Source organism: Bombyx mori, chromosome 12, assembly GCF_030269925.1.
Source record: "Bombyx mori chromosome 12, ASM3026992v2".
NCBI classification, from domain to species: Eukaryota; Metazoa; Arthropoda; class Insecta; order Lepidoptera; family Bombycidae; genus Bombyx; species Bombyx mori.
Genome location: NC_085118.1, coordinates 17,244,011 through 17,256,814, shown reverse-complemented (window position 1 = coordinate 17,256,814; position 12,804 = coordinate 17,244,011). Strand labels below are relative to the sequence as shown.

Genomic DNA, 12,804 nt, shown 5'->3' with positions numbered 1-12,804 from the left:
TCGTTTTGTCAAGATGAGTGAATCTAATGAAGAAATTCGATACATTTTAAATTTTTACTACAAAAAAGGTAAAAATGCAACACAAGCCACGCAAAAAAAATTCCGATGTTTATGGAACCGAACCATTTTTGAAGAAGCTGATAACTGGTGATCAAAAGTGATCACGTACGACAAGAACGTGCGAAAAAGGTCGTGGTCAAAGGCCGGTCAGGCTTCACAGACTGTGGCGAAACCCGGGTTAACTCGCAACAAGGTGATGCTGTGTGTGTGGTGGGATTTTATGAGCTGTTACCACCAGGCAGGACCATCGATTCTGAACTCTACTGCGAACAACTGATGAGATTAAAGCAAGAAGTTGAGAGAAAGCGGCCGGAATTAATCAACAGATGGGGTGTGGTTTTTCATCATGATAACGCTAGACCTCACACAGTTTAGCCACTCAGCAAAAATTAAGAGAGCTTGGCTGGGAGGTGTTAATGCATCCGCCGTATAGTCTTGATCTTGCACCTTCAGATTTCGGTCTCTTCAGAATTCCTTAGGCAGTGTCAGGTTAACATCATGAGAGGACTGCTAAAACCGATTGTCACAGTATTTTGATCAGAAGCCCCAAAATTTCTATAGCAATGGGATCATGTACCTACCTACAAGATGGCAAAAAGTTATCGAACAAAATGGTATCTACATACTTTAGTTAAATATAAATTAACATAAATAAACTATATTAAATAATGTTGTGAATTTTCCTAAAAAAACGTGTGGCACTTGGGAACTGCCGCGGTAAAGCTATTGCATAGCATTTTTATCAACTTATGCAATTATAATTAGACAATGATAATTTAATATTAAAACAATAATAAAACAAGACCACGCTATATTAAACATTAATAAAAGCAAAACATTAACTGTCCCCTTCACACTCATAAGCTAGACCGCGCGAGAGATGGGCAGACTTTTCATGATGCGCATGCAGTGCGACGTCACGCCACGCGCTTATTCACAAACACTACACAAGCGCAACGTGTGAATGTTGAACGCGAGCTACATAGTAGGCGAGTGGGGGTGTCAGGTTATTTTCGATACGGAATTTCTTAATTCGGTCGCCGCGCTCAAAGCCCGCGATAAAATCTATGCAATAGCTTAAAAATGCGAAGAAACATTTTCCCCAACCTATTATTAGGTCTTTACGTATGAAATTTGCGGATAGTATACAAAAAATTAATCATTTTTTTATAAATATATTTTACTTCTATCAATCAAAATATGTACTCATGGTATTGATGCATCTCTGCCAGCACAGTCGTAATTTGAATATCCTTCTTGAAGAAGTCGTGTCCGAAACCCAAAAAACTTTTCAAAGGCATTTTGCTACAGCCTTTAGGTTATTGAATGTTTTCCCTACCAAGAAGTTGTCCAAACTTGGGAAAAAGTAGAAGTCTGTTGGCGCAAAGTTTGGTGAGTAGGGGGTATGGCGCAGAAATTTCAATCTCTTCTCTATCCTATCCTCTTGTAGCTTCGAGACCGTCTGTTGTGCCGTGTGAGGTCGAGCGTTGCTGTGTAGGAGCAGCGGGGACGTGCGATTGTCCAATACTGGCCGGAGATTCTCCGTCCTTGTGTCCAGTTCCTCACAGTACATATCCGCAGTAACGCTGGTGTCATTTGATAAGCTGGAGCTATGATAAATTGTACCGACTCTAGGCAACCAAACAGTGACCATGTCTTTTTAGAGCTAAGTGTTCGTTCAGACCATTGCCTAAGTCCCGAACCAGGATCTAACCAACATGATGATCCATATGACTGATGATGGAACTCGTATCCCATAATTACGTGTATTTTTATCGTATCCGTAATGATGAAAAATATACAAATGTAATTGAAACAAAACACTAATCAATAAACAAATGACAGCTTGAAAATATAAGTCCATGTGAATGTCCATGTTATATAGTACCGGCAGCACACATACATCACGTTTTAACGACATGTTCATAGGTAAGACCTATTATTTTATTATATTGTATTCAGCGACTCTCCTGGCTGAAGCTGGTATGTTCGATATTACAGTGCTACTAATTAGATGAACTTAGACGTCCCGCTCGAGTGTTCAGCGACTCACCTTCCTCATGGCGTGCGGGTCCGGCGGCGTGACGAGCGGCAGCGGCGTGCAGTACAGCTGGCGGAGCAGGGCCGGCTGCAGCGCCCGCGCCGGCGCCAGCGGGGCCGCCGCCCAGCACACCAGCTCGTGCAGCGCCGCCCCCCACTCGCCCCCCGCGCCGCCCGCCCAGCGACGCGTGCGCCCGCTCTCGCTCACCGCTGATATACAATATCAACAGAAGGTATATGAACATGATCATTTAGAAAAATCTTTGAAAAGAATGAAAAACGCTGAGTACAAAACTGTCGCTACACTGACCCAGCAGTAACGTAGCCAACAACCTCTCGAACAGCACCAGCTCCTGCGGCGCGGCTTCCCGCGGCGTCTGCTGCAGTAGGAAGTTGACGGCGCGCAGCACGGTGGCCTGGTGACGCGCTGCCAGCTCCGTGCGGGACGTGCTGTCGCCCAGGGACACCGCCGACGTCAGCACTGAAGCATGAACCGTCACCGGTAACCTCCGCCCATAGACTGCTAACAGCACCGCGGCCGGAGCGCGCCTACCGTTAGCGAAGTAGTTGGCGTGCTTGTGGTGGTGCGGCTGGTGCAGCAGGTGCTGCAGGCGGTCCAGCTGGGCGCCGTACAGCGACACCTGCGCGTCCCGCAGCGCCCGCCGCCGCCCCGCGCCCTCCGCCCCGCCCTCGCCCTCGGCGAACCTCAGCAGGTGGTGCATATCTATGATCGGCTGCAACAGAGGGCGGTGCATGACACTCGCACGTGCACAGCGGTCCAGTCAACACTTGCTTATTTATGGCATGTAACGAGACCCTCAAGCCAAGTCTTATATTTTCTCTCATATTCTATATTGTATGAAAAATGATTGAAACGAGATGAAATTACGTTGCTTAGTTTGAAACTTCTCAGTGGGGACGAATTAAATGAAATTAGATCGCAGCGAGACTGTGTGTGACGTCACCGACACTGTGTATACACGGAAAGTGTTGACACTTGTTGCTTTGCGTCAAGCGCACGTCACTCACGTACGTTATAACAATTTATTTACTAAGTGATTGATGTAATTAAGGTTCACTTTGGTTTGCGTACTATCCGTAAAGAAAAACTGTGTGAGGTTGCAACGACATTTATTGTGCGACTGACTTAAATCTTGACAAGTAAAAATATCGTAATTAGCAAAGAGTATAAGGTTAGTAACAACATACCGCCCACCAAAGGACTACTAAGTTCTTTCTAAATCTATTGCACTAATTACAACGTCAAGGTGACTTCAAAACAATATTCTACAAAACGAAATAAAGGTTGCTTTAATACTAGACATCATAATACAATATGCTTAACTTGCGACTTAGTATAATATTGCTACAGTGACATTGGTAGAGAATCTTGACAAAATTACAAGATGACATTTCACTGAGTGGAATCCACCGGCAAACGACATAATTTTGTTATTGATCTTTTTGCCCTTAGGATCCAATATTTTGTTCTGAGATAACATAGCATTAACTTAATTCCTCCATGTAGTGTCTTGATATGGGCGTCAGCAACGATCAAGTGTACTACTAGGGTGTTCATATTTCCAAGAATAATTGGGTGTTTTCGGTCATCAGGTAAGTTAGTATGTTTAAGGCGACCGCTCACCCTGAGGATATGATTCTCATCCAGGTATGGGTTTAGCGATCGTAATTTACTTTTTCTTCTAACTTGTTTCTTATCTCTGAGCCGATCTATTTCTTCTTTGAATTCTTGTTGTACTAACTTAATGCATGTGATAAGCGCCTCTTCAAATTCTTGTGTAGTTATTTCCTTGCTCGTACTTAAATTACTTTTGTATCTTAGAAATCTTTTACAGTAAATAATAGTTTTTAATAATTCTGGTAACGTATCAAAATCTTCAAACTGAGCGGTTAAAAGTTTTAGTTCTTCTGCATTGTGGTAAGTATTTAATTTTATTGGTTTCATTTCCAATTCTGTTTCTGTTATTCCTGGCTTACTGTATATTATTTCTTTTTTGCATAACCACTTGGGCCCTGTCCACCACAACTCTTTCTGTTTCAAGTCCGCCAGCAGCATGCCCCGCGACCCGATGTCTGCAGGATTCTCTTCCGAAGCTACATGGAACCATCGGTGTGTGTTTACATTTTCTACAATTTCTACGACCCGATTCGCCACGAATGTCTTCCATCTATGAGGATCACCAGATAGCCATGCAAGAACAATTGATGAGTCTGTCCATGCATAGATGTTAGAAGTAGGTATACGCATTGCATTTTCTATTTGCTTAAGTAACTTTGCTAATAACAACGCCCCACATAACTCCAGGCGTGGTAGAGACACGGTACGGAGTGGTGCCACTCTAGTACGGGCAGCTAATAGATTGGTGAATACTGAACCATCTTTCCTCTTAACACGAATGTAAGCCACCGCGGCATAGGCTTTCATGGAAGCATCACTGAAACCATGAACCTCGATGTTTTCCATCTGTGTGCTTACTGTGTTTAGCCATCTTGGAATACCTATCTCTTTTACATGTTCAAAGTCTTCTCTTAATGTCAGCCAATCGTGTAACAGCGATTGGTTAATCTCGTCATCCCAGCCAATCGGTTCTAGCCATAGCCTTTGTATGAGTAACTTAGTCAAAATTAAGCTAGGGGCGATCCATCCCAGTGGGTCAAAAAATCTTTGAATATCAGATAGTATGCCTCTCTTTGTAATACTGCTTGACCTTGCTGGTAAGGTAACCTTGTATTGAAATTGATCCGTGCCCAGGTTCCATATCAAACTTAGGGCTTGTACTTTTCCATCCAATTTAAAATCCAACTGTGCTCGAGATGTACGTTTGTTTGGTTCTATAGATTTCAAAAATTCAGCAGAATTGGATGACCATTTTGATAATACAAATCCAACTTTCTGTAGAATATTATCTACTTCTTGTGCTCTCTTTATGGCTTCAGGAGCACTGCTCTCCCTCGACATTAGATCGTCCATGTAAAAATCTTCTTTAATAATTCGAACAGCCATTGGATGATTTCGACCCTCATCGTCCGCCACCTGGTGAAGCGTTCTTACAGCCAGGTGAGGGGCCGCCGCTGTGCCAAATGTAACACGAAGCATACGATATTCTTTAATCGGGTCTGAATCATTCTCTCTCCACAAAAGGCGTTGATATCGATCGGCGTCTTCTTCATAAAGTAATATTTGCAGGTACATCTTTTGTATATCACTTGCATAGCAAACACGATGTAATCTCGATCTCATAAGTATGTTCCTTAAGTCCTCTTGCAGTTGCGGACCTACAAGCAATTCATCGTTTAAGGAAATGCAGTTAGAGCCCTTCGCTGAAGCATCAAATACTACGCGTGTCTTAGAAGTTTCTCTGTCTGCGTGTACCACGGCGTGATGAGGTAAGTATACTGATTTTCTCTCATTTATTTCATTTTTAGGTATTTCTTCCATGTAGTTAGCTTTTATGTATTCTTGCATGACTTTTGTATAATCTTCTTTCAGTTTAATTTCTTTCTTAAATCTTCTTTCTAGATGAAGTAGCCTCTTTCTAGCTATTTCTTCGTATTTCCTTCAGTCGAAATTGGATTCTTTGTATTAAATGGCAGCCTTACTAGATATCTTCCTTCACTATTTCTAGTATGTGTGCTTTCATATATTGTTTCACATAGCTTTTCTTCCTTTGTTAATATTCTCTTTTTATCATTGTCAATTTCCCAGAGGGATTTCAACATATGATCTATATGGACTTGATGATGAAGGACCAGAAATGATTCATTTTCACGGTTATTATCGATTTCTCCGAAGAGGATCCACCCCAGGTTGGTTTCTTGGGCACATGGAGAACCTGGAGGGCCCTTAATAAGTGTTGGTTGCACAATCTGTGCATACTCTTTAACACCAAGAAGTAAGTCTATAGAACCTGGTTGGAAGTATTCTGGATCTGCCAGGTTAAGTCCTTCTAGATGTGGCCAATGTGTGACAGTTACAGCTTTGGAGGGGATCTTCGTGGTCAACTGTTTACTCATAACATATGCTTGTATGTTGATTTCGAAGCTTGGATTCCAGCGGGAGCCAATCTTAAGTTGAACCACGTGATCAACATTAGTCCTAGTAGATCCCACCCCGATAATACTTCCTCTCGCTGATTGCCTGGTAAGTTTGAGCATTTGAGCCGCCTTCTCGCTTAAAAATGAAGCCTGCGAACCTTGGTCTACTAGCGCACGAAGAACAACGGTTTGGTTATGCTCGTTCCTCGCTAAAACCATCGCTGTGGCTAGTAGTGCTGTGCTTTGTTTAGTACTGTGATGTGACGCCACCATGCTATTTATAACCTCTTCTTTCTCTTCTACCCCGTGGTGAGATGCACTCGGTTGATTCCTTTCCTCAGTTTGTGCCGAGTCTTGATGGCGGTGGAGAAGAGTGTGATGCCGTCTTCTACATAGGCGACAGGACATTTGTAACTTACACTGGTAAGCAGAATGCCCAGGCACCAAACAGTTAAAACACAGATTGTTGGTCTTGACATAATCAGCTCTTTCTTTAGGTTGCAGTTTAGTAAAATTCTTACAATGACATAATGTATGTTTTTCTTTACAGAGCACGCAAGTTCTTTCATTTGGCTGTGACGTGGTGGCTGTGGCAGTTACTAAGTGTGAACGTTCTCTTACAGGTTTGTCACGGCTGCTACAAGTCCCTGACACGGACAATACAAGTTCTAAGGTACGGTATCTTGACTGCAGGAAATCCTTAAAATTCTCCCAAGTTGGTAGTTCGTCCTCTGATTTTGAATAAGCTGTCTGCTCCCATTCTTTGTGAGACTCCGGGTCCAACTTCTGTATCACAAGGAATATAATTATAGGATCCCAGGAGCTCGTAGCTATATTTAAATTTTCTAAATTATTCAAACAATCTGTCGTGACGTCTAATAAATTTTTTAATTGATTTGCAGACTGAGAACTAATTTTCTTCTGATTAAATAATTTCTTCAAAACAGAGTTAATTATTAATCTTTTATTTCCATACCTTGACTTCAAAATATTCCATGCTTTTTTATAATTGTTTTCCGTGACTTGAACAGGTTTTAATAACGTTTCTGCCTCGCAGCTGACTGTACTCTTAAGATAATGTAACTTTTGTACGTCACTTAAAGCCGGGTTCTTATCCACTAAGGAGGTAAATAGGTCTTGAAACGTAGGCCAATCTTCATAGTTTCCAGTGAATTTAGGTAATTCGATTCTCGGTAACCGAACAAGGTTTTCGGTATCCGCAATAATCTTAGAATTATTTGGTGAGGACGTTAAAGTACTCGGCGCAGCTGCTTGTGTGAAAGATTGCAAAAGATCTTTTAAATCGGCTAACAAAACGAGATACAAATCTTCGAACACGAAGTAATCTTCATTTTGAAAATATGGTAACTCTTGTCTTTGTTCTTTCGGTGTTATTTTTACCAATTGTAGATGCGTTTGCTTAAATGTAGTCCAATATTCTTCGATACATTTGATTCTTGCTTCTACATAACCTCTTGTCAATCTAGCTTTTGGACATTTCTTCAAATTAATTTGAGTTTTGTTTAAGAGCGCAGCGGTATCTTCTAGAACGTTCAAAAGTTCATCCATAGTACCGTCCAACCAGAAAACGGAATAAAATTGTAATATTTATAAATTATGTATAAATTATTTGTCTTTAAATCACTGGAATGTGGTTTACGGCTTACTGGAAAACAATATTTTCACTGACCGGTGTCCATCTTCGATAGCTTGTACGTTCAAAAAAATCCGCTCGAATTTGACCAATATGAATGATGTAATTAGAGTTCAATTTGGTTTGCGTACTATCCGTAAAGAAAAACTGTGTGTGGTTGCAACGACATTTATTGTGCGACTGACTTAAATCTTGACAAGTAAAAATATCGTAATTAGCAAAGAGTATAAGGTTAGTAACAACACTAAGTATGTTACTATGGACATTGACGCTTTGGCGCTTCGTAAAAATTCACAAAAAAAACCCGCCCGCCGCCCCGTGCGCGTGGGCCCAGCTGTGGCACAGAGAGGACCTATCCGCACTGTTGCGGGAACTTGTATATAATAAATACATATATAATAAAACAACTGCAGAATCCCAAGTTTGTGGTGAGGCGTGCGAGCTGCCCTGGGGGTACCTGCGCGCTGAGGTGTACGTTGTCCAGGACCTTGACGGCGATCCTGTTGAGTATCTCGTGCAGGTCACCCAGCAACAGCTCCCGACCCTCGAACTCGGGCTCGCTCATCATCCCCACGTCTCTGATGCTGCGCACCACCACCTCCGCTACGGCCACTTCGCTTATTAGTTTAATAGATGCCTGCGACAGAAAAAGGTCAGTTTCAGCTTTATTGATGCGGGACGTGGTGGCGGTCCCGCACTAGTTGCTTCCCACTGCACTGACTACTTCAAGTGATTTACTGTCCATAGTTATTATTTAAAACTTTTCTATACTAAATTTTGACATGAACATGGATTTCCGTTGCATTTGAGTAAACAATAATACACAAAGCAAACACAGCAAAATATTCAAATAATTAAAAGAAGAAAGGAAGGCTCGGTGCTACCTTATCGATGATCCTCCTGATGATGAGCGTGATGTTATGCGCCAGGGGCACGTCGCGGAGGCAGCGCGGGAGGAGCGCCAGGAGCGGCGGGCTGCGGTACATGGACTCCTCCGTCACGTCGAGCCAGATGTCTTCCTGCAAGACAACAGGTGACTTGGCTTCAGGACAGGACGGTTTGCTTTACTTCATTTTAAATTCGTAATAAATTTTAGACTCTCTATTGCAACCTTAATCCGACTACGCACTTGGTGAGCAGGGCCGCGCACGAGGCGGCCAGCTCCCACGGCCCCCCGTGCGGCGCCGTGCGTGCGGCGGGAGAGCTCTGACTTACATCTAGTTGGTCCTCCAGCGGCACGTCGCACTTGGTGAGCAGGGCCGCGCACGAGGCCGCCAGCTCCCACGGCCCCCCGTGCGGCGCCGTGCGTGCGGCGGGAGAGCTCTGACTTACATCTAGTTGGTCCTCCAGCGGCACGTCGCACTTGGTGAGCAGGGCCGCGCACGAGGCCGCCAGCTCCCACGGCCCCCCGTGCGGCGCCGTGCGTGCGGCGGGAGAGCTCTGACTTACATCTAGTTGGTCCTCCAGCGGCACGTCGCACTTGGTGAGCAGGGCCGCGCACGAGGCCGCCAGCTCCCACGGCCCCCCGTGCGGCGCCGTGCGTGCGGCGGGAGAGCTCTGACTTACATCTAGTTGGTCCTCCAGCGGCACGTCGCACTTGGTGAGCAGGGCCGCGCACGAGGCCGCCAGCTCCCACGGCCCCCCGTGCGGCGCCGTGCGTGCGGCGGGAGAGCTCTGACTTACATCTAGTTGGTCCTCCAGCGGCACGTCGCACTTGGTGAGCAGGGCCGCGCACGAGGCCGCCAGCTCCCACGGCCCCCCGTGCGGCGCCGTGCGTGCGGCGGGAGAGCTCTGACTTACATCTAGTTGGTCCTCCAGCGGCACGTCGCACTTGGTGAGCAGGGCCGCGCACGAGGCCGCCAGCTCCCACGGCCCCCCGTGCGGCGCCGTGCGTGCGGCGGGAGAGCTCTGACTTACATCTAGTTGGTCCTCCAGCGGCACGTCGCACTTGGTGAGCAGGGCCGCGCACGAGGCCGCCAGCTCCCACGGCCCCCCGTGCGGCGCCGTGCGTGCGGCGGGAGAGCTCTGACTTACATCTAGTTGGTCCTCCAGCGGCACGTCGCACTTGGTGAGCAGGGCCGCGCACGAGGCCGCCAGCTCCCACGGCCCCCCGTGCGGCGCCGTGCGTGCGGCGGGAGAGCTCTGACTTACATCTAGTTGGTCCTCCAGCGGCACGTCGCACTTGGTGAGCAGGGCCGCGCACGAGGCCGCCAGCTCCCACGGCCCCCCGTGCGGCGCCGTGCGTGCGGCGGGAGAGCTCTGACTTACATCTAGTTGGTCCTCCAGCGGCACGTCGCACTTGGTGAGCAGGGCCGCGCACGAGGCCGCCAGCTCCCACGGCCCCCCGTGCGGCGCCGTGCGTGCGGCGGGAGAGCTCTGACTTACATCTAGTTGGTCCTCCAGCGGCACGTCGCACTTGGTGAGCAGGGCCGCGCACGAGGCCGCCAGCTCCCACGGCCCCCCGTGCGGCGCCGTGCGTGCGGCGGGAGAGCTCTGACTTACATCTAGTTGGTCCTCCAGCGGCACGTCGCACTTGGTGAGCAGGGCCGCGCACGAGGCCGCCAGCTCCCACGGCCCCCCGTGCGGCGCCGTGCGTGCGGCGGGAGAGCTCTGACTTACATCTAGTTGGTCCTCCAGCGGCACGTCGCACTTGGTGAGCAGGGCCGCGCACGAGGCCGCCAGCTCCCACGGCCCCCCGTGCGGCGCCGTGCGTGCGGCGGGAGAGCTCTGACTTACATCTAGTTGGTCCTCCAGCGGCACGTCGCACTTGGTGAGCAGGGCCGCGCACGAGGCCGCCAGCTCCCACGGCCCCCCGTGCGGCGCCGTGCGTGCGGCGGGAGAGCTCTGACTTACATCTAGTTGGTCCTCCAGCGGCACGTCGCACTTGGTGAGCAGGGCCGCGCACGAGGCCGCCAGCTCCCACGACCCCTCGTAGAGCGCTATCTGTTGGACGTCACATCTGTCTGTCATCTTATCCTCTCTCTGTTCGGCTCGAAGGACCAAAAAAAAAGTGGGGGCACAGAGCTGAGGTGCAATAGTTCTTTACTAATGATAACTCCAGATTTTACTAACGCACTTTAATACACACAATCACGTACAAATGTTCTATGTTCTAAATGTTATTGTTATATGTTATATGGTAACGTTGCAATTAATAAATGTTAATGTTAAATGTTACGGTCGCGAGTTGTACGACTGTTGTTATGTTCAACTGCAACTTTAAATAAACGTGCAGTGTGGCGTTATTGCTTGGCAAGATGTTCGGCCCTATTACACCCAACAGTCATATCTATCGCATCATTATCATTCCATTCTTATTGTTAATTCTTATCGTTTGTAAAATATATGTTAACTTCATCCGTAATAGTTATGGTTTTCTCGCTGGTCAGTATAATAATTTTGATGAGGTTTTGTCCTCATTACGTTTTACGATCAGTCGCCTGTTTGCGCGCTCGGTAAATTTAGAACTGAGCGAAAACGGACTCGTCTATCAAATCTATATTCTGCATGTTGATCGATGATTGTATCTTCATATCATGATACGCTTTGCTTCACAGGATTAAGAAGAAATGAAATAATTCCGTGAAGTGATAAAGCGCAGAAGCGCGTGCCGACCTGGTTGGCGAGGTGCAGGTAGTGCAGCGGCGGCGCGGGCGCGGGCGCGCGGCGCTGCAGGGCGGCGGCGGCCCGCACGATGGCGGCGCGCACGCAGGCGGCGCGGTGCTTGCCCAGCACCACCAGCCGCTCCGCCACGCCGCTGCTCTGCACACATCAGATTATTCAATACTCTTATATCTGGACCGGTCTTGTGACGCTTATAGAGTCGTTGCGCGGTCCACCAAGAGTGGTTAGTAACCGAAACTGTCGGAACAGTGTGATTGCGACTTAAGAAATAAATTTACTTGTACAAGGTCGTGGTCGGGCAGCGTGGCGATGGCGTCCCGGAGCAGCAGCAGCAGGCCCTCGCATGCCGTCCAGCCCGGCGCCGCCCCCGCGCGGACCCGGCGCTGCACAAACACAATTATTTGCAGACCCCGTGTCGTGCCCCCCGGCACCCCGTCCGGTCCCGGCCGCGAGACGCACCTGGTACATGCGGGCGACGGGCGGTTCGTGCGGTTCTTGCGGCTCAGGGTTGAGCTCGTCCAGCTCGACGACGATGTAGTCGTTCAGCTCGTCCCCTCGCTGCTCCCCCCCGCTCCCCTCCGCACCCTTCTCTGTAACGTCATACAGTTGTGTGCGCTTGCTACACTGGCAGGAATTAGTGCGGTGCATGGCGGACACGCGCTGTAAACATACTACATTTTCTCTATCGCTCTGTAAGGCGAATGTTGTATACAAGAGGATGACCGGTACGTCACGAGTGGTAACACACGAACACGCCGCTAACATTACTGGCAGATCGCCAAGCGCTTGAAAACAGATGATAGAACTCAGCCTCGAGTGCGAACATTTTTATTAGAATAATCCAAGAAACTTCGGTTTTAATGGATGGACAAACGAGCCCACACACCACCTGGTGCTAAGCGATGCACAACACGCATGCCATCCGCTCGGCACTGCGACCGGCCCCACCCTCCCAACGTGCCTCGCTGCGGAGGGAGGGAGTGACGTGCGCAGGACTACACAAGGCGAGGCGTGCATGGACACTCGCAGTGCCTTTCGAACTTGCATTACACACATGTGTAGTGCCCTCAGCCCTCAGCGCGCTTGCCGGTGACGTGCAGATACAGCGGAGTGAGTCGCGCTATATCCGGACTAGTGTTGGCACACGGAGCGCACTCAATATCGGTAATGACCCGAAACAAGGTCAAAGCTAAGCGTTAGGCTTACCGGTAGTTGCGTCGGACTGTTCAGACGCTGACGACATATTCTTCCTGCGGAAGGAAATTTAAATAATAATTATTTAAAACTAGCCGACCCGTCGTACTTCGTACCGGCTAACGATCAACGAATATATTCGACAGCCAATATACATATGTTAATGCTATCCAATC

The 12,804-nt window shown here is 47.8% G+C and overlaps 1 protein-coding gene across 3 annotated transcripts in view; it reads right to left on the bottom strand.

Annotated features, from left to right (window-relative positions):
• LOC110385321 (lysosomal-trafficking regulator) overlaps nt 1-12,804 on the bottom strand; it is a 67,166-nt gene that overhangs the window by 7,215 nt on the left and 47,147 nt on the right. For all 3 annotated transcript variants that reach the window (XM_062671584.1, XM_038014278.2, XM_062671585.1), the window contains 10 exons: nt 12,641-12,684; nt 11,894-12,024; nt 11,713-11,817; nt 11,426-11,572; nt 10,664-10,753; nt 8,695-8,829; nt 8,268-8,447; nt 2,654-2,834; nt 2,411-2,581; nt 2,114-2,310 (listed from right to left, as the gene is read on the bottom strand). In XM_062671584.1, the coding sequence (XP_062527568.1) occupies nt 2,114-2,310; nt 2,411-2,581; nt 2,654-2,834; nt 8,268-8,447; nt 8,695-8,829; nt 10,664-10,753; nt 11,426-11,572; nt 11,713-11,817; nt 11,894-12,024; nt 12,641-12,684 (1,381 nt within the window). The remainder of the gene's footprint in view (nt 1-2,113; nt 2,311-2,410; nt 2,582-2,653; nt 2,835-8,267; nt 8,448-8,694; nt 8,830-10,663; nt 10,754-11,425; nt 11,573-11,712; nt 11,818-11,893; nt 12,025-12,640; nt 12,685-12,804) is intronic.